This window comes from Rhodnius prolixus, unplaced genomic scaffold (genome assembly GCF_049639745.1).
Source record: "Rhodnius prolixus isolate KJV_2025 unplaced genomic scaffold, Rpr scaffold_7, whole genome shotgun sequence".
NCBI lineage: Eukaryota > Metazoa > Arthropoda > Insecta > Hemiptera > Reduviidae > Rhodnius > Rhodnius prolixus.
The window spans coordinates 926,787-953,451 of NW_027411582.1; the positions used below are offsets into that span (position 1 = coordinate 926,787).

At 38.4% G+C, this 26,665-nt stretch overlaps 1 protein-coding gene across 6 annotated transcripts in view; it reads right to left on the reverse strand.

Annotated features, from left to right (window-relative positions):
- Window positions 1-26,665, reverse strand: part of LOC141446644 (uncharacterized) — a 134,468-nt gene that overhangs the window by 43,562 nt on the left and 64,241 nt on the right. For 4 of the 6 annotated variants that reach the window (XM_074113245.1, XM_074113240.1, XM_074113244.1 and 1 more), the window contains exon 2: window positions 18,215-18,247. The exons of the other annotated variants lie outside the window; for them this stretch is intronic. Coding sequence is in view for 3 of the 4 variants with exons in the window: in XM_074113240.1 (XP_073969341.1) it covers window positions 18,215-18,247 (33 nt within the window). In the remaining variant the exon portion in view is untranslated. The remainder of the gene's footprint in view (window positions 1-18,214; window positions 18,248-26,665) is intronic. 6 annotated transcript variants of the gene reach the window in all.

The window sequence follows — 26,665 nt, forward strand, 5'->3', positions numbered from 1 at the left end:
ATGTCATTATGAAATGTAGAACAGAAGAAGTGAGGCTGGTTTTTATGGCCAAATCAAGGAAGTGGTGATCAGCAGATATTTAAAGAAAACTCCAGGAACTACTGGAAGATAACGGTCCAACACAGGAGCGACCTTGCAATTCTGCACTTTTTCATAATAAAAGTGGAATTAAAAGAAAAAGAAATCTTTATTAGTGTAACACTTGTCTTCTTAAATGTTAAAAGGACGTTTATATCGGGGCTTCTTTTATTTTTATTATCTGAATGGCCAAAAATGATGACATTTTGTTGAACAGCTGACACTCACAACTAGAAAGTTCCTCTGACCACAATTCAAGGCAAGTTGCCATTTTTGTTTTGATTTCTTTCGCCACTGCCTTCGCAATTTTTAAACTTTAAGAATTCTAGTTTTTTTTTTTTCTTCTTTCTATACAAAGAAAAGTTATTGGTTCGACGTTTCGAACGCCTTCAGGAACTGGAAATGAATTTTCTAAAAATGTAATTACATTACGATTAAAATAATTTACAGTATCGTTACATACGTAAACAAACCCAGCGGAAGTGGGTTGAGGTATACTGGAAGGTGCAGCGGCCAAATTATTTCATCACTTATATACATATATATTCGCCACATTAGTCCCTTGCCCTGCGTGCTGCCAAATTCCAAAGAGGAAGTATTCACGGAGAATCCCAGAACTTCCGTTCTCAGTATTCTGTGTGACTTTCTACATCGTGCTACGTACTTTGCAAGAAAAGTATTTAGAATCTGAGTTCTTTTTTTTATAATGGCGGTCTAGTAGAAATCCAAACTTTGAAGATTTTGAAAGTGAGAATCTTGCCGGAAATGAAGTGGGCGTCTGTGTTTGGAGGGGTGGGGAGATTTCCACTTTTACAAACTGACAGAAAGAGGAAGTATTGCAATCTCTTCGTTTTGGACCCGTCCCCAACTAACTGGAGAGTTGGAGAGTATTTTCACGAACTACAGGAAGTAGTTAGCTGGACTGGAAACTTGGAAGCTGGAATGCACCATCTGGCACCGGAAGTGAACGAAGAAGACAATACCACAATGAGCAGAGTGGTTCTATTTTGCAACACAGATCTGCATCTTGCATAATAATACATTCAAAGATATCTTGCACACTGGGGGTCAACGGCCAGTCTATATACAATTAGAATATATTTTGTTTTTTAGCCAAAATTCTGTATGCAATTTTCTTTGATGCAAACCATTTGTTTCTTCTTGTTTGGCAGAAAGTAGGAATAATAATGGCCGTGGACCATCTGCAGAGAACAGCTGTGTTTCGGCAATAATTGCGAAAATTCGGCCGTCTTGCCCATGCACGCACACTCTAGACTGCATTCGAGCTCCACATCTGGCCGGCCGCTTCCACAATTGCACTCTCCGCCAATCAACTCCCCCTCCCGCTCCACTTCCCTATGTCTTTATTATCTCTCTTCTCTTTGTAAATTACCGAAAATTCTCCCATTGTTACGCTACTAACATCTTTTGCATTATACTAACCTAAACTCTACCTTTTATCTTTTATTCTTACGTATTCTTAAGTTTATTAATTTCTTTTTTTGTTAATATTTTATCAAAATGATATAAAATGGCCACCTTAAACACAAATCAAGAATCGTGTTCTAATTAATGTGACCCTTTGCAGAAAATGCGCCTGACACAAATATTATCCATAGGGGACACACGAAGATGATTGTTAATTTGCAATACTGGCCCACAGCCGCAGCCATCTTCTCGTTAAGAGCCTGCGGCCGCTAATAAAGATATCTGACCCCCCACCACCAAGTCTCATAGGTCCGTCTTAGTAAATTTGGAATCTTTAACAACATAATTCCTATTAGCATTAAGGCTCACACTGCATTGTCTGTCGCAAGACGTTTCCTAGCCAAAAGTACAACATCCCAGTTTTAGGCCATCCGTTCTTATTCGCCTGACCTGGCCCCATGTGATTTTAGATCTGTTCCCCAAAGTCCAAATCTGCATTAAAAGGAACACGATTTCAGTCCGTTGAAGCTGTGAAAGAATAAGCGGCACGTGTCATGCAGGAGCTCAGACAGAAAAAGACTTCCAGCACTGTTTCTGAACGATGGTAAATTCGCATGGAGCATTGTAGGGATAGGGGTGTGAGGTGTATATTGAAGGTGATAATAACTAAATATGTACAAAATTTAAAATGAAATGTTTTACAGCCAATAGTCTCTCGATATTTAATGGCCACCACCGCGCACACACAATTTTCCAAAATCTAATCCAAAATTATAAAATTTCAATATCTGTGCAATGAGAGGAAATTAGATGCGAAATACTTCCTTCCGGGTAGAAGCTTCAACGGTATCCCTTGAATAGCTTCAAATCCGTGGTCTCAGATTTATAGTGAGTGTCCTTAGATGAGTATCATTTAGAACATCTAGCTGCGAGTCCAAAAATCGATTGGTGCGAGAAAATCGATTAAAAATGAAAACCAAATTTTCTTATAACTTGGCATTTCAGGATTCCTGGAACATGTTCCAGTTTGGGCCGTAAATAATAGAGACTAATTTTGGTCATCTGGAAGGAATCCTGGCGTAATTTTATTTAAATCTCGTAATTTTTAGCGACACTTTTACCTTCCTTGAGAGTGGCCTAGAAGAGTAGGACCGTACACTACCAAAAATGGCCCTCTAGAGGAAATTGCGGATCTACGCAAACAATTGGTGCACCAAGTTTAGAGGTCAACGTAGGGGGCGTGTCGAGAAAATGTAAACTACTGAACTAGGACGATTGGGTAAAGTGTGCGTCCAGTAGACCGATTTAGTCCAAACCTCTGCTGGTCACTGGGCGGAATGTCCAATTTCTACTTTTTGAATTAAATCTGCGGCCACAGACCAATTAGACAAAACCCGGAAGAACTCAAAATGGGCATTTCCGGAGGAAATCAGCACGATTATCTTCTCTTACTGTGAGAGGAAGTCAAAATATAAAATGGCTGCCGTCTGAAGAACGGTTGGCAATCAGATCACGCTAAGCTCGGGTTGGTAGATCTGACGTCAGCACCAGGCACCTCACTGGTGATTAAAATTATCCAGAAAAATTGCATAAATATGATTGGTTGATAATTAAGTAGTTAGTCGTGCTACACAAATGAACACCAAACGAGAAGGCGACCAGGAACAGGGCCTTTCGTCCAAGTCCAATTAATTCAGTATTCAGTGTTTACCTCGTACACCCCTAATAGGGTAATAATGATCTCGTTAGTATGAAACAAAAAGGAGCCTGTCTACACTTGTACGTAACACCTGCATGGGATGGAAGTGCAAGCTGCATGTGCAGCTAATTTTTCTTGCACCTGTTTATCGCCAATGAATTGCAAAGAATGGATATTGCAAAAACTAGAACTGTGACCACTTACAGATTTACTTTGAATTGTCTGCCAGCCATGGTTTTAAATACTCGTCACCCTCATAATCATGTCTGGGGTTAATTACAATTTAGTAACTTCATGCAATGAGAAGATCAAGTTTAAAGGAAATTGCTGCATCGATTTTTGAAAAATAAAATTGGAAAAATCCTCTTAGAAAATTAGTACTTCCGGTAGATGAACTCTGACAGAAAACTTCGAACGGATCTCACGATTCTAAGCTCACTTAATGAAGTCTTCTATTTGGAGTTGCTCAGCTCAAATTCTCACTTGGAACAAATTTTCTGAAAACTAAATCTTTCAATCTGACTGGAGAAGAAACCACTTGGACACAATACGGAAACCGGAAAGGCTAAGTTATGCTTTCTATTTTTGGCGATTTCACCGGACATAGTGTAGGTCCTAAAACGATTAAAACTTTCCCAAAGTTTCTCCTTTTAGGTGGAAAACTTGTATTTTCCAGGTAGAAAATTGTTCAAAGAGGAAATCCAAGGGAATGGTAGCTAATGTGGAGATCAAAATTTTCAATGCTACAGAGGAGATGTTGTGAGGAAGAGCGCGGTTGCTAGGTAACGCTAAATTCTATTAACTTCCAAGATTCTATTATGTATTCAGAATAAATAATACTGTGCCTTTATTCCATAATTGAATAAAGTAACTTCCTATAAGAGCATAAAAATCCGGAAAACTTCTCTATTCCCTAGAGTGAGTGGGAAGTCTCTGGCCGCTAACCAGCATCCGGTCCGCGTATTGTTGGCCGCGCCAGTTTGTGCGCCCTAAATTTTGTATTTAATTAAGAACACCCGCACGACTCACTGCTACTTATTGTAATATCTCAGCTCATTCTCTTCACCATTCAGGTTTTTATAGCAAATTTTAATGGTCTCCGTAATATTCATAACGGAAACCATATCAAAAAAGTATGATGGAGAGGTGGGTGAGGAGCGGAAATCGGGGATCATGTCCCGTCTTGATACCGACTGTAATATTGCCCGTGAAGATTTTCGCTCACGCTGTCTCAGAACCCGCAATATAGACATTCTAGTCACGTGGAAATTCCCACTTCAGCTTCTACAGCATTTATCGCGCTTCCTGGATTATTGCAATCAGGATAAAAGTGGCGGATACAGGCTAAACTGGACTGTGTGCTAGAGTCACAGACAGAGCTGCAAAAGTTATGTCCAAGTAAATACAATTCGATAAAAAAGCAGGTTCGAAACACTCATACAGTCGACTGCTGTTTAGTTTCCGGTTCATACGCATATATCCATGATTCGTCACCTGTTACGATCTTATACACGTCTTTTGAAGCACCGCCATTGTATTTCTTAAGCATTTGTTTGCACCAATCGACACGAGCATCTTTTTGAGATTTTGTCAGATTATGTGGGATCCAACGAGAACAAACCTTTTTCACGGCTAAATGATCATGCAATATTTTATATATGTTGGTGGAACTAATGGCTAAGGTTGCCCCAATCTCACAGTAGGTCACATGACGATCTGGCATTATTAGTTTTTGCACAGCATCAATTTTTTTCTGACACAACAACTGATTTTGGACGACCTTCATGACTTTCGTCGGTGAGCGAACTACGACCACGATTGAATTCGTTAAACCAGCGTTTCACAGTGGCAAAGGATGGGGGGGGGCTTTATCGCCAAAAGTGGAAGTAAGTTGATCGATGCACTCCTGTCTTGATAATCCACGTCGAAAGTCGTAATAAATCATTGCAGGAAAATTTTCACGAGTTAATTCCCATTTTTCTCGCTGAGACACAATTTTTCAAGTGACTGTGTAAACAACACAAATCGCGCTCAAATAACAAAACGTTCTGAAGAAGGTTTTGGTCAAAAATGTCGAAACTTTCAAATGGAAACGTCAGATAGCACCTGACAACACTCAAGTGTTGCCAAGGTTCAAAATATAAGTAGTGCCTCTCGTACCTACAACTTGTCATTTCGGTTGGACAATTCATAATGTTCAATCTGAAAGAGAAGCGTACAATACACCGAGGAGAGGCTTCATCTTTATACGAGCCCCGGTTAATTAAGATCCCGCGCTAAGTTTATAGATAATAAGCAATAGACCGGTAAATGATTGGTAACGTGTGGACAGAGATTACAGGGAATCGTTGAAAATATTTATGGAGGAAAAGAATCAGCTGATCCTCTTGAGGTTCTGGTATTTGACATACGAATTTAATTCCTTATTATTGGAAACAATACGACGAGATGGCGAACATTGGAGATTCTTATATTTGAACGACCTTTGTCTCAAGAATTGGATATCTAAGTGAAATGCAAATCGGCAAGAAAGTGGGCAGATTGTATTGTGGAGAGGAGGGGATAGAAGGATCCAACTATTAGTCTAGAATAGTAGACAAGGTGGGGCGGATCGATAGACAATCTCTCGAGTAGTCATAGTTCATCTTTCGGCCCCCTTCGCTATGTACGAGAGAGAGTCTGCAGTAAGTAGAATAGATAGTAGAGAGAACTCGTGTGTTTGCTGATGAAACTGCAGCCTGCCCTCTCTCTCTCTCTCTCTCTCTCTCTCTCTCTCTCTCTCTCTCTCTCTCTCTCTCTCTCTCTCTCTCTCTCTACAGGTCTACCAACCTATTATTGTTAAAGCTAACAAAATGGAGAAATGAAACATGTTCATGCCCCCCCTTCCTCCGTTGAACACGGGCGTCAATAAGGATTCAATTACTTTGCACAAAGCGTCAATTACACATTTATCCGAATTTAAGATCATAATTACCCGAATCAAAACAATGACGATTTACTGCAACGTGCTGACCATCTTGGGAATACGTCACTCCCAAGTTCCTGTGGAAAGCTGAAGGGAAGTTTTCCTAATCTAAAAAGTTTCCCTCCAGTCCAAAATATTTCCATAGAAAATGAGTGTACAAAAAAGAATCTGAATTTCGCTAAACACCTGACAATGGCAGCATCTATTATCAGCAACCGGCCTAACAAGTCTTGATCTTTATTCAAGTGATGAGACCTTAGACTGTGTAGGTATTGTCAGGAACAAGAAGTAATGGCTTTCCAGCAACCGAGGGCAATTCAATGAGTTGGTGACGCAATAAAGGGTAACAGCCAAAGAAAACGCCAGACACCCAAATTTGAAGAAAATGCCCTTATTGCTTGGGAAGCTACGAAGATTCAAGTTCGCCGCGTGATGTTGATTGTAGTGGATGCATTCCGCCGGATTAAGATTACAATTCTGTTCCTTGAAATCTTAAAAATTCTCATGCGTAGAATAATTAGTAGACTAAATAAGGATGGCTGCAATGTTGATATAACCAGCACTAAGGAGAAGGAAATAACAATGTGGGTATAAAAATAATATTGAGCGACTAAGCGAAGATTAGTGTGGAGGTATGCAACTATTAGCACATAGATTATCTTCAGTAATAAACAGCTACATAATAATCTACACCCAGCCTTGCCCACATATCTACGTATTTATTGTACCAAATGCTCGCTATAAACAAATTTTACATAACACTCGCAAGTTAGGGTAAATAGATTGTAAAAAAACGTTTATAAATAATCCAAGAAGAAGAGCGGAAGTTTGGAACACTACAACTCTTCACCTTCAGAAAATACGTCATGATATTTCTAGTGTTTGTTAGCCGGCGCTGCGGCAATTTGAAAAAAATTGGCATCCTGGACAAATAAATTTTGTACACAATATAAATAATGAGGGAATATACAATCTGGCCGACCTAAAGCCATACCCCGGAGGACGTCATGAGCCATTGCTGGAACTCTGCAGCAGTTAGGTTGTCGTTTGAAGCAACTGTCTGATTATCAAGCGGGAATGGAAGAGACCAAAAAATTCAGGATCAGGATTAGACAGAGAGAGAGATCACAGTAAGGAAACAAGAGCGGAAGTTGTGTTGAAATCTTCTTCATTAACGATAGTCATAGGAAACACGATAAAGAAGAATTAACGATTAGACTGAGCCCTTTGGAATAGAGGAGCATCAATATTCTCTGGATACTGGAGAGTTTGATGGACCCCGAACTTGCTCCATATGGTGCGTTTCCGTCCAAGTAATTTTTTTCAAATCCTCAAGAGGATTTTAGACTCTTTTCAGTCGGATATACAGGTTCCAAGTTATCAAACTTGATTTGTTCTCAGTAAGTACAAGTTTAAGGCAGGTTTGTCGTCTCAGTGTAAAATTTACTTTGTGCCCACTTCCTCGCCAGCTGGTGCGCCATCCAGGTGGTTTAATCTATTTTTGGAGGCTGCAAGAGAGATGTGAAGCAAAAGTGATAATAGCATTAGGTTGGACAGGTATATCCATGGTCCAGGACCTGGTGGGATGCTAGGCCAGGAATGATGGCCTGTGAATTCAATACCACCTAGTAGCGATCGGAGAGAACTAGGTACTGTGAAGCAGGAAGGACTGGAAGCTCGGATGCCACACCTTTTTACTCCAGCAGATGATTGAAATAGGAGTTGCGGTAAGTTGCGTAATAGTGTCCGCTCCTCGTTTGAGAAACTGGACTCCAGACAGACGCACAAGGAATGTGACACCACCGATGCAGAAATATGTGCCGCCGGATATAGAAACATGCACCTATTGTAAATTTTGTTGCATAATGCATCCAGGACATCTGCGGCTAATTCATTATACACGTTTTTTTTTACTTTTTATTCCCAATTAGGAACTCTAAACGAGGCCAAAACTGCAATGAAAGCAAAACATGCACCAGAAATAAATTAGAAGTAGTTTCTCGAAGGAGAATTGGCAACTCCCAAAATAAAAGAAAAGCAAATAACTCGCGACAACAAAAAGAAAATATTCTATCAGGTTCTATTTAAGGGGCCATATTTAGAATTTAGCCTTCAATGCGTTCGCGAGCAAAAAACTACCTGAAGGTGTGGCCCGTCTAGTATCGACACCGAACTGCAATGATTGAAATTCTCATATCTGCTAAAAACTGCATTTCAAGTTATGCACTTATTGCAAAAACCTTCACTTGCTACGATTTGTGCTCTTGATATAGGCGAGGACAGGAGACTTCAGTAACCGACGCTATTTATGTGCATAAAACAAGTAGACATTCAGTCCAGACACGGTTCTTGCTCTAGATTGGAGCTATACCAGATTAGCTCTATTGTGCTTACATAACCTGCACACAGATGGTGCTGCTAATTATGCCCAATAAACGCCAACAAAAACTAGATAATATAAAGCCGCCAGAATTCCAAATTATTAGATAACTACACAAACACAGGCCGCATAATTAGTTTACTTAACTTTAGATAATTCACACAAATCTCCTTTAATTTGTTTAATTTTATCCATCTTTAAGGTTAAAAAAAGAACGGAGTTTTAAATTGACATTTTGACAAACAAAAAGTCGCCAAATTTAGTTATTTTTTTTTTTGTAACATATTTACATTCTGAGTTGTTTTGTCAGCCATTTTTAATGAATTGCGGCTAGATTCTCTAGAAATCACTATTTCGTTTTCAAGACATTTATTTCCGGTGGAAATTTAGAATCGAAGTGCACAATGGCAGAACCTTCTCTCATAAGAGGAGTCAGTGGATGTAAGTAGGTAGAGTTATTTGAAAGATTTCGGTTTCAAATAAGTGTGTGGTAAATTACCTTAATGGACTATTAATATTTGGAAATTTGGCAGATGTTTGGTCTCGATAAATTGCAGATTACGATTTAGTAATCGATGTAATATCTGATCCGGGGGGGACATCTTTGAACAAAATTTGCAATTATAATAATAAGAGCAAAAGGAGAGAAAAAATTTATGTTAGAGAGAAGTGCATTGGCCTTTATTAAAGGCTCTCACTTCCGGTTCGGGGAGGAGGATTTGATGATGAACTGTGTGGGGACCAGTTTGGCATGGCAAACACGCGTCAAAATATGAATGCAGGTGTCAGTATAGTGCAGCTGGCCGCGAATGCAATCTACAGCCGTCTGGTTCTTCTGCAGCAAGAAGGAGGAAGAAGACTGGAGAAACAAGAGAGAGACAGAGATAGGGAGAAAGAGTCTCCCAGTTAGGGCAAACCTTGGGGGGGGGGGGCTTGCACCGTCCATCCTCCAAATATCTACAGCTACAGTTTAATGCGCGAAATGGCACAAACCGGTTTGGGTTGCAGCGATCTAGAAGGCAACATCCAACCGGGTTTTTTATGCGTCTGGAGACCTTCCTGGTCGTATTTTTATTTAATTTGTTGTTCTGTCTTAGAGGAGGGGCTGGGGGCCTTGTAGTGGGGCTCGGCGCACTCTATGGACGTAGTGTCCCATTTCAGGATAGACTAACCTCTTCCTTCCTCCCTCCACTCTCACAGTCTACCACCCCCCTGATGGTCATCTCTCTCTCTCTCTCTCTCTCTCTCTAAATCTTCTATTTCTTCTTGTTGGTGGTGCTGATGGCCAAGTTTATGGAATGTGTACGCTGCTGCAAGAAGAAGAAGAAGAAACCTCCAGATCTTCGCCGGCCTTGGTGACAGCCCGACCAGAGATTTATGTGCGTACACTGCTGTATCCTGGCCGATCGCGATCTCCTTCTCTCTGGCATTCCAATTATTTAGATCGGACATTTTGGGAAAACTATTCCCTATGGAGGAAACAGATATCATTCGCTGGCTGTCCCCTGCCTTCAAGATATACGGTGTGAGCATTATTATTTCCACAATATTGCGGAGAAAAAATTTTGCTTTATTTTATTCAGTGGAAGGGGAAGTTGGTAGCGCTGTTTTTGCAAATGGCAGATGGAAAACAGGAGCAAAAAGTAAACAATCAGTGGCTCATTATATATGTGTTCTATCACGAGCAACTCACAAAGGAAGTCGTGGGAGTCTATTCGAGTAACACATGTTCTCATGTAATCCAGATTTCGATCAGGAGATTTTAAGTTCCAATTGGATGTTCACTTTAGGACACGCGCGCTGATTGGTTTTTGGCAAGAATCGCCCAACCAGAGGTCCTGCTCTACTGATTTTGTTTGGCGAATTGCGCAAAAATGGTTCCTCCACTTTTTTTAGAAATTTTAAAATCACAACATAAATCTTGGTTTCGAATCCTTCTGTTTGGAACTTTTCTCCAGGGTTCCTTAAAAAAGGCAGGGTTTCTGGAGGAGTGATGTTAACCTCTCCTTCAAAGAGCCGGTTTCAGTACATAGGAAATAAGAATAAAAGTTTTATCACTATCATCCAGGATGAAACGTTTCCTTAGGAAATATTGTCTTCCGTTTGGTTGCAGGGTTGGCCACATAATTTCTTTGAAGAGTCATGCTTTCATAAAGCGTATAGATAATATAGGGTATAATATAGATATTACTGAAGTCAAGTATCGTCTTAGTACACGGCCTTCGTTTCAAAATGTATATCGCAGTAAGAGAGAAGAAATGTGGAGAGATTCTGCCAGATTATAACCAACAGACAGGATAAGATATATGAAGAATGGTTCTTCCAGCAGGAAGCGAGCCGTTTAAAACTTCAAATTCCGGCATTGCTTTTAAAATCCCACAAGAAATTGTCCTGAAGAGGAACTTTAGAGGCAAGCATAAGATTGCAATTAATAAAAATCCATCCAAAAATTTCCAATAAATTTGATTGTAAGGAGTGGTTAGTGATAGTGCACAGCTGATCTAAGTGACGTGGTAGTGTGTTCACTAGGGGCTTAAGGGAAATCAATACGGATTTGTCCCAAAAATAGTTTTAAAAAACTAAACTAGAGTTATTATAGCTTATTTCTGAAGTAAAATATTATTTTTTGGGCTTTAAAACTTCCAAAATTCAACTATCAGCTATGCTATAAAAGAGGGCGTGGCTGTCTGCATGCCGCCATACTGTTCCAGCTTCTGATTGGCTGATCGAACCGCCCACATTTCACACCTCCACCTCTTAGCTCAGATTGGTTAATTGTTTACAACTAATTATTACACAGAAAAATATAGTTAAGATTTTTTTTACTAAATTTCCCCCCCCCCCCCGTAGGTATTTGATAAATTTTCAGCATATACAATAAAAATTCTACGTGAAAATATCTATTTAAGTGTAACCATATCTGTTTTTTTAAAATCTTGTTTATGCTTAAAAGAAAAAGAAAATTAGTTAGACTTGTTGATTTTAAAGTAGAAAAACCAAGATTGGCTTAAATGTGGATCAGGAGAAGAAGGTCCGCCATGATATGTTAATATAAGGGGCGTGCCTTCTAATCGAAAACTATTAGCCCATACATTATCAAATAAACATGTAGTTAAGCAAATGATTGGTGGATATGTTCCAATGCTTTGCAATGGTGAACAATTCGATTGGTAACCTTATGGGTTAACACCCTAAATTCTGCAACGCAGCTATCTGAGACCAAAGACCATAAACCTTACTTCTCACTTTCTAAATAGACGCAGAACAATGAAGGTGGCGTCTCTACTTCCTCATAATCTCTGTAAGGAAGGTCTGGTCAGGAGCTACGTTATGTAGACCTGAAAGACTCAATCTAATTACCTAATCACCAGATCAGCATTTAGTTTGCACCAAGTCAACAAGTAGGACCAAGAACGGTGTTTAGCGTCTTACGTTCTTCTTCAGGAGAAATCTTGATATTGGAAATTTGATCGATGGCAATTCTTGCCCGTATCTGGAAGGAACCTAGAGGATTAAGAAATCACCATGTTTTGCAATATCTCCTGATTGAAAACTGTTTCAGTAGATTATTATCTGGGCCTGAAAAGGTTGTGGCAAATCTTAGGTTTGCAGAACGATCGTAGACCAGGGTTTAACCATCTGTTGGGCAGGTTTCGGGTCTTTGAAAGGAGTCTTCCAGAGGAAGAAGTTAGTGTTTTCTTGTAAAGCTATCCCCCCACCCAAAGATTAGGGAAGTCAATGTTAACTAATTAAAAACTAAGGTTACTAAGGAGTTATAGAAAAATTAAATTAGTGCAGCGGCTATGTAGGAGGAATTACGTGAGCTTAAAGTACTGATGCGGTCCATTCCAGCAGTTTTCTTTCAAATCCGGTTTCTCTATCCCAGGAACGATGACAGAGCTGCTCTGAACTGAATCGATCTTCTAAATCGAAGCAGAGCATGTATTTATGTTTTTCAAAATGTTTTTTAAAAAAATTGAAATAAAATTAGAGAATCAACGTTAATGTAGTGACTACCAACAAATAATTAATGTCATAGCTGAAATATTATTTTCTGAAGAGTGCTTCCAAGAAGTTTGAGGCGTGTTGGACAAAAAGTACCGAGAGCAACAAGATCTCAGTGAGTGAACTGCAGCCCTACACTCCGGGATTTGTTTTAAACCCGACGTTTTTGATGTAAAATACCCTAACAGGGGAGGGATTAGCTATGCGGTTAGCGTACTGGACTCTCACGCGGCGGAGATCCCGGGTTCGAATCCAGCTGCTGACCCCTTAGATTTTCTCTTCCTAGGAGCTACTTACAGACAACACAGTCCGGTGAGTTGGACAGTGTTGTCTGTAACGAGAGAACACTGTTCGGAGGACGGCAGTGCACTGAAAAAAGCTCCGGGCGCCAATAACTTTAGATGTTGACGCGCCTTAAATCATTTAAAAAAAAAATAGCCTAACATTAAATTGCTTCTTGCTAGGATTGGGCGGGAAAATATTTGTTTAGAAACTTCCGGCAATCCCAGATTGTTTTGAACCAAAAAAGAAATGCGACTTTTTTTTTTTTTTTGAATCCCCCTAGTATCGAAACTTTTAATTAATTCCATGTCATGCGAATGTGTGGATCCCAAAATTGGCAAGCTTGAAGGAGTATTCCAAATCTGCTGCGATCTGGACCATCTAGAGCTGATAGTTGGCAGTGTACTGCAGGCTGGTGCACCCTGTCAGCCAGTCATTGAGTGCAGTAGTAGGAGATTTAGTGCAGCGGTGGGGGGCGTGTACTCCTAATCGTTGCTGCTGCAATTCCACCAAATGGTTTCGAAAGTCCTATTTTATTTAGCTCATTATAATTTGGCTCAAAATGTAATTACTCCCCCCCATCCCATTGATGCAAATAAAAATAAATAAATTGAAAAAAAAAATTATTAGACAAAGAGCCGCTTTTTCTAAAAAAAAAAGGATCTTGCTAAATTGGAGGAATTGTGGATGCGGGCAGTTTAATTAGGCGTGAGTCTGACCCTATGTCTGTCTGTCAATGTGGTATCTAACTGGAGATATTGGAGCAGATTTTTTCGCAACCAGAAAAACTAGCACGCTGTCTGTGTTCTTTCTCTTGAAAATATCGTGCAGGTTTTTCATTTTAGAGTATTCGCCGCCGGAAATATCCGTTTAAAGGGAGAGAGGGGTGAAGGTTATTTCCGGTCACTGTAGGTTACAATATCGTAGTGATTGCACTTTCGATCAAGTCAACAGAATGCACATTTCTGCTTTCTCTCTGGTATGGAAACAGGAAGTTAACCTAGTCCCCCTAGCTGTGAGACTGAAAAATGGCAACCTTCCGGTTTTAGATGGCCGTAAGAGCAAATCAGAAAGCGGATGTGATAAAAACTTGAGGGGGCAAATTTTTTTTTTTTTTCAAAAAAAAAGGTTTTATATATTCACCAGATTCAAATGGCCGTTATTTAAATGGACGGGAGGAGGAGGTGTTTTTTACAAAGCCATGGACTAAATATTTGAGATAAGTGTGAGTGGCGCGCTCGGCGGAGTGGCCGCAAACTAGGACATGTCCTCTAGTTACCAAATACCATAACCGTCCGCCAGCCAGCTCTATATTTCCATTCTAAAGGTTACAGTTTGCCCAAAAAAAACTAAACCAAATCAAACCTTCTTTTACCACTAGAATAATCTGCTGTGTAAACTAGCTCTGCGTGTCACTGTGAGTGTGTAAGTGTGCAGATAACTTGTTTTATCTCTTTGAATATTATTTCGCAAATATGCTCAAGGTTGAATAGTAGCGAAGCGAGCGGTGTAGATCTAATTTATTTGGACCAAACAAGTTGGATACGCGCAGCTTGGCCAATTAGCAAGATCTATGTCACCTCTTGGGTAGAACAGTTCAGCAGAGAGGGGGGGGTAGGCCCATGACCATTTACGCAAACATGGATGATGCAAATTTAAAAATTAAAAACAAAAAACCAACGGATGTAGGAAAAATTGAGCACAATTTTTTTTTTTGCCTTTTATGTATAAATAATGAGGCATATTTCCTGGGCCATAAAATAAAGCGTAAAAAAGTGTTTAATGAATCTAAATTTTTCCCCAAATCTCAGGGCATTTCCGGTTCGCTAATTTTGTCGAAAAGCTCACGACCCGATTAGAAATATCACTTCCTGCGTTTTTTTTTGTTTTTGAGTTATGACCACGTACTCTTAGATGGAGAGACAGTAGATAGTATTTCATCTTTATTTTTATTCCCTAATTCAGTTTGATATTTGTTATTAATTCTCACTTTCTGCCAGCTTCCCTGGTGTTGGAGGAGGATAGATTTAGCCCAGATCCTTTTGATTTCGGGGAGAATGTCTGGGGAGGGAAGAAAGGGTGTATTGAGAACAGGAAGCAATCGGCTCCTCGTCCATCGCAGGACTTGCCTGGAATGATGTACCTGGCACCAGCGGGAGCACTCAGCAAGTCCACTGAATAATAGAAACTTTATATACAGGATGTCAAGCAGTCTACTGGGAGTCCACTGGTGTGGGTGAGCAATCAAGGCACTTCTGCCCTGAAGTCATCGACAGCATTAAATGACATAAAGTGCAATCGGAGTGGTCACAGGTCGCTGAAAAGTAACAGTTACTTGAAGTGCTTCCCACCCTGAAGAAACGGGAAGAGTGCGGTTGTGCGGATGGACTAGAATCAATAGTGAATTTCTCCACTTTTGGGAAATATCAGATTGGCCCTGATCAGGGGTGACGAAAGGTCCGCGTTCAAAGGTTGGAAGACCACATGGAGAAAGACTTTAACGAATAAAAAGAATCGAACTGAGTAAAATGTGGTGCAAGCTGCAATAAAGTGTAATTATAAAGGGGAAGGGGAAGAGATTAGCACAATTCTTCGGTACTGTCGAGGAGTATGAGACGTGGGCCGCTGAAGAAAACAGCGATCAAAGCAATGGGGCTGTGCACTGAAATAGACCAAGCGGATTTCCGGTGATGAAAAGATGATGAACAACGTTTCCTGAGGGGGGGGGGAGTAGGAGAGATTCTTTTATTGCGGGGTGTCCAAATCTTCGGCACCAACTTCCTGGAGAAGAGGCCTGGTTAGTAAAAAAAAATCAAATTTTGTGCGGTTTCCGTTTAAGTACACCCGAAGCAGATGAAGACACACTGAGAGCCAACTCAAGAGCAGGTTGCGTGGACCTATACTGCCCTCGGAAGTGGATACGGCTGGTTAATTATTTAATTGGACCAACTGAGACAGCGAGAGAGAGAGAGAGAGAGAGAGAGAGAGAGAGCGAGAGGTAACAAGGCTGTTATCTTCCACTCAATTAACAGGTAATCAGAGGCTGAAGTGTGTTCGTGAGTTGCGCCAATAAAAACGGCCTCTCGTCTTGTTCACTTGCAGCCAATGAGATCGTCGTTCCCCATCATTACTAGTCCCCCATTCCCTCTACAGTTGCATACTTCTAATTAAGACTAATACCAGCAGTTCGGACAGTTATTTGCTGACTTAATGGTGCAATTAATAATTCATAACAATCGCTAATAACACCCCATCGCCCCAGAATTACCTCACCGTCTCTCGAGTGCCTCACACGACTCTCTCAAACTTCTAAACTACTCAACTATTCTTCAATCTGGGGATTCTTAATTTCGCTCCCTCCCCGCCACTGAGCAACATAAGACCTTCCGGGGTGGGGGGTTCTACTTCTTGTCAGGATCCATTTTCTATCCTAATGTACAAGCAAGATTCGAATTCCCAATTTAAGGAGGGTTATATTCCTCCCGGGAAGAGGTGTACTGATGCCAGAGAGTAGTTAGCCGGATGTTCTCACTTTCTGCAGCTTCCATGGTGTTGGAGGAGGGTAGATTTAGCCCGGATCCTTTTGATTTCGGGGAGAATGTCTGGGGAGGAAAGTAAGGGTATATTGATTGAGAACAGGAAGCAGTCGGCTGCTCGTCCATCGCAGGACTTGCCTGGAATGATGTACCTGCCACCAGCGGGAGCACTTAGCATGTCGGCTGAATAATAGAAACTTTATATACTGGACGTCAAGCAGTCTACTGGGACTCTAATATGTTTTGTGGTACTGGGTTCGATTCCCTATCTCTAAGTCTTAGATTTTATTTAATGTTTAATATGAGATCTTTATAGTAAAGTATATTATGTTTGCTAGCCTCCGTCAACGACATCTAATTGGTAGTTGGACGTAATAAAGCCTGCCCTGAAAAAATAGGTGATTACTTTACTTTACTACTTTTACTTTACTGGGAGTTCACCTCTGGGTGAAAAAAGGTCACTGGGTGTGACTGAGCTATCGAGACTCTTCTGCTGAAGTCACCGACAGCCTTAAATGGCATAAAGTGCAATCAGAGTGGTCACAGGTCACTGAAAGATAATAGCTACTTAAAGTGATTCCCATCTGAAGGAACGGACAGAGTGCGGTAGTGCGGATGGACTAGAAACAATCGCAAATTTCTCCACTTTTGGGAAATATTAGAATGGCCCTTATCAGGGTGACGATAGGACAGAGTTCATAGGTTGGAAGACCACATGGAGAAAGACTTTAACGAACAAAAGAATCGAACTGAGTAAAATATTTATCCCCAAATAAACTCGATTTCCAACCCTGCCGGATACCAACACTTCCGGGATAGATATCGTAAAGATTCGATTTTTAAAAATGCCAACAATCGGCATTATCATAGTGGGGGGCGAGTAGTTCAGAACAGATTCTCTATCAGATACTTCACCAATTTAGAGTCCTTCAACTATTGTATATAACTATTTCTTGTTAATTAAAAATAAACATACAGAAATGAAATTAAAAAAAACTACTTTACATTCTGTGAGATCGGGGGCCGGAAATGGCCATATTCTCCCAAGGCTGAGCAGCTAAAGAATTTATTTATATTTATTAATAAAATGCTAATAAACTTTTATTACAAAAAAAATAGTTAATAGAATCAACAAGTGGCCAAATTAAATTCTCAGGCAAGAAGTTTTTGGAACAAAAGGACAAGAAGGACAAATTACTCGGATGCTTGCTCAAGATGGTGAATAATTTTATGGCTATACTTGAACAACTTGAACTATGGAGACATGTACGTGTTTTAGGCGTCTACTTGCAGACGATAAGTTGATGACGGTGACGCGATGTATTCAGACTGTAGTATCAAGTAGACCAATTTGACTTCACATAACAGCAAATCACTTCATTTAGTAATATCATTAATTACGGAAAATTGACAACCCTGACGATAAATCGATATTTCCTCGATCAAAAAAAAAAAAATATGTTAAATTGAAATTTAAAATTGAATGAATGCAGCATTATAATAATGGTTGCAGCAGCAAACTAACAAAAAAATATTGACTTAGTAAAGGGCGACAAAAAAGGGAAGGAGGTTACGAATTGTTTGCAGATAGCGGAGCGTTCTATAACCTTATTATCTACAGTGGCGCGGAGCGGGGCATGGGCGAACTAAACAAGGCGGCAGTGGGCGTGTCCATACTTAATTAGCTTGTTAATTGTAAATGTTATTGTTTTTAGCCAAATTATTCAGGTTTATTGCGATAAAGCTCAAAATAGATTACAAATGGTTTATAATATTATACAAATATGAAAGCTAAAAGAGTAACTAAGATGTTTGTAAGTAAGTATTTAGAAAACACTGACCTGATGTGGACTTGCCCAACAGCGTGCACACACCTGGAACACAAGTGAGAAGAGCGTCAGTTTCGCGCGCAAAGATATGTCCATAAGGAGAGCAAAGGGATGGGAATCCCCGCGCCAATAGTTATGGTGGGAAAGGCGCGGCCTTTTTTGCTCGCAAACTGTTTACATGAAGTGGAAAACTCAATGCACACGCACCTAGATTGCAACCTTCCGGAAACAGGTTGAGGACTCTGGAGATGACTTGATTGTCTCTTATATTGCCTATCTGCGTCACCTTCTAATTCTCCCGTATTACGTCTTCAAATCATATATTCTGCCTCCAAAGTAAAGGAAACTTTATTTTCCGGCAAACTGTAATTTTCAACACGTAAACCGGACTCCATTATAGATATTTGACTGAGGTTCAAAGGAAATACTTTAATCTTCTTTTTCTCCTCCCAAGACAATTGCGACGAAACGGAGAATCTGCTTTAGTAAAATCGCACTTCCGGATAAGAAATTTGATCATCTACCCCGGAAACGGTACCTTGGGCTTTCTTCAATTTTGGGTTTTCAGCAACTTTTCTTTTTTTTGAGTTATTCAATCTGCACTCACAGACACAGACCATAGGAAAAAACTTTGTATTTCCGGTGAAAAGTGATTCCAATAATTGGACTTGAACACTGTACTTGCCCAGCGAGAACTTGGACACCAGGGCTTCATCGGGCCGGCTGCTTGGAGGTTGAGAGATTTAGATGGGGCTAAGCGCTCCCTCAGAGACAAGTGGAGTACCTCATCCATAATTACTGATTCCATTTCAACTTCCGCATTAAATGTGATGCCCAAACATACGCTTTCATAAAATCTAATTATAATGCAACTTTCAAATTAAGATTGTAACATTTAGTTTTAGTTAGTAAAAATGTACAAACTAATGTATTATTTAATCTAGATCAGCGTTTCCCAATCTTTCTTGGCTCACCGTACCACTTGATAGTACGAATATCATGCTAAATTCTACCACTTTGTAAAAATGATTGTATTTCGCGAACTTTGTTATTCCGAGTGTGTTATTTTATTATTATTATCTTCATTTGTATAGAGATACAATGGATCTTTTGCAAAGGAGTTTATGTTCACTTTATAAATTTTGTAAAGTGTAAGATCTTAGTTTAAACGTTTTTAAACAATTAAAAATTGCTTACATACTATTTCTTTTACTAAGCATTCAACTACCTGTAAGTACCAATGAAATTTAATGTTGCTTGGCTCATTACAATCCAGTCTCTTTAAGCAGATTTTTGTACATAGTTATCATTTAAGGTTCTGTCACATGATAATTCTATTAAATTTTCTTTATCTTTTATTGATAATGATGTAGCTTTTCCTAAATTTTCTTTATAGAAGGGGGTTTGAAATCCAATTATCATTTGTGTTTTCGGGTTTTGGGAAAATACTCCCATGAAAGACAATTTTAATCCTGTTAAATGTGCTACTATATTTTCTAGTATATCTCGAGACAGACTAACCTTATTACTGTACATATTAACTACTTTACTGTACAATATTATTAATTACTAAGCATTCAACTACCTGTAAGTACCAATGAAATTTAATGTTGCTTGGCTCATTACAATCCAGTCTCTTTAAGCAGATTTTTGTACATAGTTATCATTTAAGGTTCTGTCACATGATAATTCTATTAAATTTTCTTTATCTTTTATTGATAATGATGTAGCTTTTCCTAAATTTTCTTTATAGAAGGGGGTTTGAAATCCAATTATCATTTGTGTTTTCGGGTTTTGGGAAAATACTCCCATGAAAGACAATTTTAATCCTGTTAAATGTGCTACTATATTTTCTAGTATATCTCGAGACAGACTAACCTTATATAGGATAGGACAGTTGTATTGATCGTCAAAAAGTGCACGAAAAAGCGTAACGTTGAAAAACACCCAACTTTGACAATTTTTTTCTCTTTTTCTATAAAAGATAAAATTCCCTAATCTTCTTTATAATATAGGGCAAATCCTCCTTTATAACTGTAATTTTTTTGCAACCACCCAGACCTAATAGATTTTGAGAAAAAAGTTGCCGAAAATGAGCAAAAACGGCATTTTCAGAAATTGTTGTTGTTGTTGTTCTTCTTCTTCTTCTTCTTCTTCTTCTTGTTGTTGTTGTTACCTTTTTTGTAAACTACGTAGCGCCTAAACGCGTGAACCGATTTTCATGAATGAGGTGACATTCGATTCGGAATTTTATGTAGATGTGCCTTTTGGGGGTCTCGACGCTGTACACCGAATTAGAGAGGAGTTAGCCCCCTTTATGTAAGGCCCCCTTCAAAATTATTATTACTAATTACTCTGTAAATCTTAGCCCGATTTTGATAAAATTTGGTAGGATGATAGAGTTAGGGCTCCCCTACGTAACATTAAAGCGGCGATCTGCTCTTACACTAGTTAAGGGGAAGTATAGCAATCGTTTCAAATTATCGACAAGTGAACTGATTTTCATGAATGAAGTGTCATTCGATTCGGAATTTTATGTAGATGTGCCTTTTGGGGGTCTCGACGCTGTACACCGAATTAGAGAGGAGTTAGCCCCGTTTATGTAAGGCCCCCTTCAAAATTATTATTACTAATTACTCTGTAAATCTTAGCCCGATTTTGATAAAATTTGGTAGGATGATAGAGTTAGGGCTCCCCTACGTAACATTAAAGCGGCGATCTGCTCTTACACTAGTTAAGGGGAAGTATAGCAATCGTTTCAAATTATCGACAAGTGAACTGATTTTCATGAATGAAGTGTCATTCGAATCGAAATTTTGTACAGATTTGCACTTTAAAAGTCTCGTCGCTACGCCTCATATGGAGGGGAGTTTGCCCCACTCAAGTATGGCCGTTTCTAAAACTATTATTACCAATATTTCTATAACGCTTTGTCCGATTTTGATAAAATTTAGCACGAAGAAGTGATTAAAGCTTCTCTATATGGCTGTGAAGTGCCATCATGCTCTTACACCTACTAAGAGGAAGTACTGAAATCGTTAAAATTATCAATGGGTGAACCTATTTACATTAATGAATTGTCGTTCGATTCAAAATCTTTGCCTCTGTGCCTTTTAGGGAGAAGTACTGTAATCGCCCGTTTATTTTTCTTACTCCTCTTAAAAGGAAGGTCTGAAATCGCAGTTTAAATTTGCTTTTTACGTACAAATACCTTCCTATTTTATATAAAAAGGCTTTCTCAAAAAAATTGTTATTGAGGATGGTTTGGGGACCGCAACTATAATCATTCTTTAAAAAGATCTCTCCAGTGGTAGTTACGGTTCCTACTTAACACCTTATCAGGTTATAATGATAGAATTGCTTATTCCTAATTTAAAAAAAGCAGTAAAGCAGATATGTAACTTAGCAAAATAGACAAAAATGAAAATCTATCCAAAAGGTACAAAAATCTCCTTAACAAAAACTTACAGTTTAAAAAGTTAAGTATAAGGGTTGATTAAGCGCCAAAAGGTACACAAATCAGCTAGTACCCAACATTTCATTCAAGCTTAGTTGATATAATTTAAGTAATTTTGCTGCATTAACTTTTCCTTCACATTTTTTAGAATTTATTAGATGTCACAGACCCTTATGCTGGCCATTTTCATCTACAAAATATTTGTTCAAGTAGCACTGTAGATTGACTTTAATATCTATTAATCTATAATAATCAAACTATTAATTACAGGTTAAAAAGAAAACGGTATAAAAAATAAAAAAAATTACGAGGCTACAAAATTTGAAAACTTTTTTAAAAAAATGCTTACACCAACATACATCAATGATTTCGATTATTTTATTTTTAATAAAAATCGTCGGTTTAAGTTCATTCTTCGATTAAAGTAATTGTTATTTTATGTAGTAGTCAAACGTTTATAATAATAGGTAATAATTATCTGGCTCTATCGCAAATAATATAGTTTTCTTCAATCACACTCTCAATGTAGCTGTTCTTCTCACAATGTTATATATATGTTATGTAATATAAAATAAATAAGTATTGCATACTTTTAGGACAGCTAATTATTCCAGTATTTTACTATAAGTAAAATTAAATTACAATTGAGAAATGAATAATTGTTGTTGAATAATCTACTTGTTATTAACTGTGTGTTATTTGTGCTCACGAATATTTCGGTAAGACGAATTCAAGTCTGAAATATTGTTTTAAATCCTCCGTGATTCAAATTTAAACAGTAGCCGACTCTAACTTTGTCTTTTTCTACTTTAACATGCATGTATAAGATGTGACAACTTCAGAATAAAGGGCATATTAAAGATAAATCAGAAGAATAATTTGGAATAGAGTTAAAATAAAGTACCTATTTAAAAACGAAGATATAATATACATTTTATCATAATTATAACCAAATAATATTATGAACGAACTGGCCAGCATAAGGGTCTGTGACATCTAATAAATTCTAAAAAATGTGAAGGAAAAGTTAATGCAGCAAAATTACTTAAATTATATCAACTAAGCTTGAATGAAATGTTGGGTACTAGCTGATTTGTGTACCTTTTGGCGCTTAATCAACCCTTATACTTAACTTTTTAAACTGTAAGTTTTTGTTAAGGAGATTACTGTACATATTAACTACTTTACTGTACAATATTATTAATTAAAATAATTTGTATATATTTTAGGAAAAAACGTTTCTATGATATTTTTATGATTTTTATTTTTTATGTCCGCCATTTTGATTATTTTTCGCGTACCACCAACCAGCAACTCGCGTACCACCGAGTGGTTGGGAAACGCTGCTCTAGAGAAACGTCAAGTTTGTTCATTCAGTTGGAAAACTCTGGGAAATTATAGAATTCATGTTATGGAATGTTGGCAACAGTGTAATTTTTGTCTGGAGAGGGAGGGGACTCTTTCAAAGGAAACGGGAAAAACTGTGGGCTTAAAGAGAACACCAGGTTTTCGTTGTTTTATATATTTCCATAGCAATGCTTTGCGGCACATCTATGAGAATTGAGAGCCGTCCGCACTAGACACAGACTGCCAGCGATCTGTGTCAGCGGAGTGGGTATGAGCAGCCTAGAGCGGGTCTGCCTGTCCGCCGCGTGTGGACTGACCGCACGCAACTAGTTCCTGGCTAGGCCGTTACTCTCACCTAACCAGCCGCCCGCCCGCCTGCTAGTGGACTACTGGACAGAGATGGTAGATAGTTTTTTCGTAAACATAACGGTCTACTGGGGTTAGGGCGGCGCCCAATTTATATATCTCACACACAGACACACATCTGTCTTTATCGCTTGTAAAGGTGCCCTATCACAAGGTAACCAGGGAGACCCTGAACGATCAGCAGTATCTCTCTGTCTTCACAGGAGATACTGCTCAGGGATTAAACTACAAGTATTGTACCACCTGCAGTCAGCTTTGCTCTTCGACTAATTCCGGTGTAAATACTCTCTGAGCCAATCGCGATCGCTCTTTCACTTCCTCCCCACCGGAAATCTCCATTTTGATGTCCCTTGAATCCCAAAAATTGGATTTTTTTTAAAATTTGTGTCGGTGTGTGTGTGTGTTCGTCGGTTAGCAAACATCTCCCAAAGGCCTCCCAAAAAAAGTGATATTTCAGGTCGAAGAATCTTCCTCAATCCTAGGATTTTAGCAACTTAATCTCCCAAATTGCACCATTTTACTCTTTCCCAGTTTAAAAGAAAATTTGTTGAGAATATTTTTCAGAGATTTTCCAAGAGGTTTCTGTAGCAAAATGGACGAATAATTCTAAGAAATTCTATTTGGTGGGGATTTGTGAGAATGATGTGGGGAAGACATTATCCTGATTTCTTATTTCAGGATGACGTATAGTTTTGAAAAGTATATGTTTACAAATTCGTCGTTGTAAGTAAATATTATAGAGTGTCCATGCTAGATTTCTTATTCCTATATAAAGCAATAATTATTAAAATAAACAATTTAAGAGAGACCAGAATGTGGAGGTAGCAGCAGATCAGGTTAGTGTAGGTTAGGTATTCAGGTCACAGCCTTATAGATTGGAAACAAAGTTTAAAACAAAAAAAAAGTTGTAGCCGGTAAGAGGAGGCTCTGTTTGAAACGGTATTCTTCTTTTTCTCTTTCCTTTTTATTGAATAGAGTATTTTTTTGCGCGGCCAACTTGATATGCGAAAGAAGAAGAAGAAGAAGAAGACTTGTCCGAGACACGTGCAGCATCACCCAGCAGCGTGAGGCGCACGGACCGCGGTCACGCACATCGCCGGAGGCGGTCCCATGTTTATAGCTCTTCGCTCTTTATCATTCATTCCATTGCAAACGGTATTCCAAAATGTTTTCTCTGTTTCTTCTGTTTTGTCTCTCGTCACAGGAACCAATAGTGTTGCGATCGTTATTTAATTTACAAAGGAAGTGACAAGCTCACTACTGAAAGGTTATAATTCAATTTAACGGCAGCTACATAAATATATAAATAGCACACTTAGTAAGAATTAAAAGAATATGTCTTCTCAAATGTTCGGAGTTGGATCAAAATTTAGAAGTAGCATTACTTCCGCTTCCGTTGGGAGACAGAGAAAGAGAGAGATAAACGTTGAGATGGTGACCTACACCCACTAACGCTCGGACCGTAACCAACAGGAGATTAACCATTTCCTTTGATTTCAATCGCAAAGTTTTGATAAAAAAAACTGATAGAGCTCATTTCAAGCATTTCGAAAACATTTAAATACAAGAACTTAATGGACTTCGTTCATTGTACCCTCTTCATATATCGACATCTTTGTTAGGTACAATTTAATGGATCGATTAAATTTTTCAAGAACATACATAAATGAAATCAATTCTACCTTGATTACCAAGATGAGGAAATGAACAGAGCATCAGCTTAAATAATACAGTTAATCCTTGAATTAGAAATTATAAAAACCTAAAGTAACGGTAAGAGAATCGAATGTTACTAATATTATGCAAGGAAAATAACTTGAACTAGTACGAAAACACTTTTAAATTCCAAATAAATAATTAAATAATAATAATAAATAATAATAATAATCCTTCCTAGGAGCTTCTTACAGCTCACTGTCCGGTGATGGACAGTGTGGTCTGTAACGAGAGAACACTGTCCGGAGGCCGGCAGTGCACTGAAAAAAGCTCCAAGCGCTAATAACCTCAGCTGTTGATGCGCAAAAAAAAAAAAAAATAATAGCAATAATAATAAAATAATAAATAAATATTTAAATAATAATTCCTAAAAAAGTGAAAACAAATTAACAGAAATAAAATCTGATAATACCCTAATAGTTATATGTTTATATAACTACCAACAACTAAACGAATCAGCTGTTGTTCAAAAGGCTACTAAATTAGGAGACATGAAACAGTGTGGCCAACTTTCAAAATAATTGTATTAACTGAAGAAACACGGCGGCGTATGATTATACTATCAAGTACGCCACTAACACAGTAGCACAGCTGTTCTTAGAAGTGCTCTGATGACAGTTCATCATAACCTTGCCTATCATTTTGTATATCTTTATTGTACCTTTATTATAAAGGTGAGGTTAAATCTTTATGATGTTTTGTTTATTTATTTCTTTTAAACTTTTTTACTTTTCCGGTTATATTCCATTTAAGAGGGGAAAAAATGGTGATCTAGCAGATTTTAGATTTTAGATTTTGGATTTTCACGGTTATTCCCGTTTTATAAAGATTTCATTGAAAAGGACCGTTAAATTTCAAATAACGGGAAATCACGGGAAGTTCAATTTCCTTTCTAGAAAGTACAAATAAAAATTGCAATTTCCCTCAATTTTCTCGAAAAGAAATTGGCCAGAACTCTTTAAATTTAGAATACTAATTGTTTAAATACAAAATTATCTGTTTCTTGCTGATAATTCCTACAGGAAATCTAATTTAGATGGGTTTCCACGCGCGGGGGTTTCATGATATCCCTAACGGAAGTAGCTTTGACCACACCTCGTCAACAGGAAGGATTGGCTCCTTACAGAGTTTCAAATTTGGTTTTCACCGTGAATATCCCGTTTTCAGCTACCCTACGTTAGTTGATACAAATTTGTCGATAATCAAGCGTAACTCAACAACTGAAAGTTATAATTTTATATTTCGTTAAACCAATGCGATACTAAGGGATTTACTGAATCGATTTATCGATTTTACCAATTTTTTCGAACACATTTTGCAGCGATTATCTTTGTCGTACTCTTTATCGTACATCTCGGTATATTACTTTGATTTGGAAATTCTTCCAGGATACTTTTGGAACACATGTCTCTAAGGGAAGATCTTTAAAGTACCATTTTTTGGCTGTAGATGAACAGCTCGGATTGTCTGGAGAGTCTCTGCCACAAGGGTCTTGGATCTTGGTGTTTGCCTATCACTTGGGATTGATCCAGTTTTCTGGGAACCATAACACTGGTGTAGTTCTAGCGAAGTTGCGA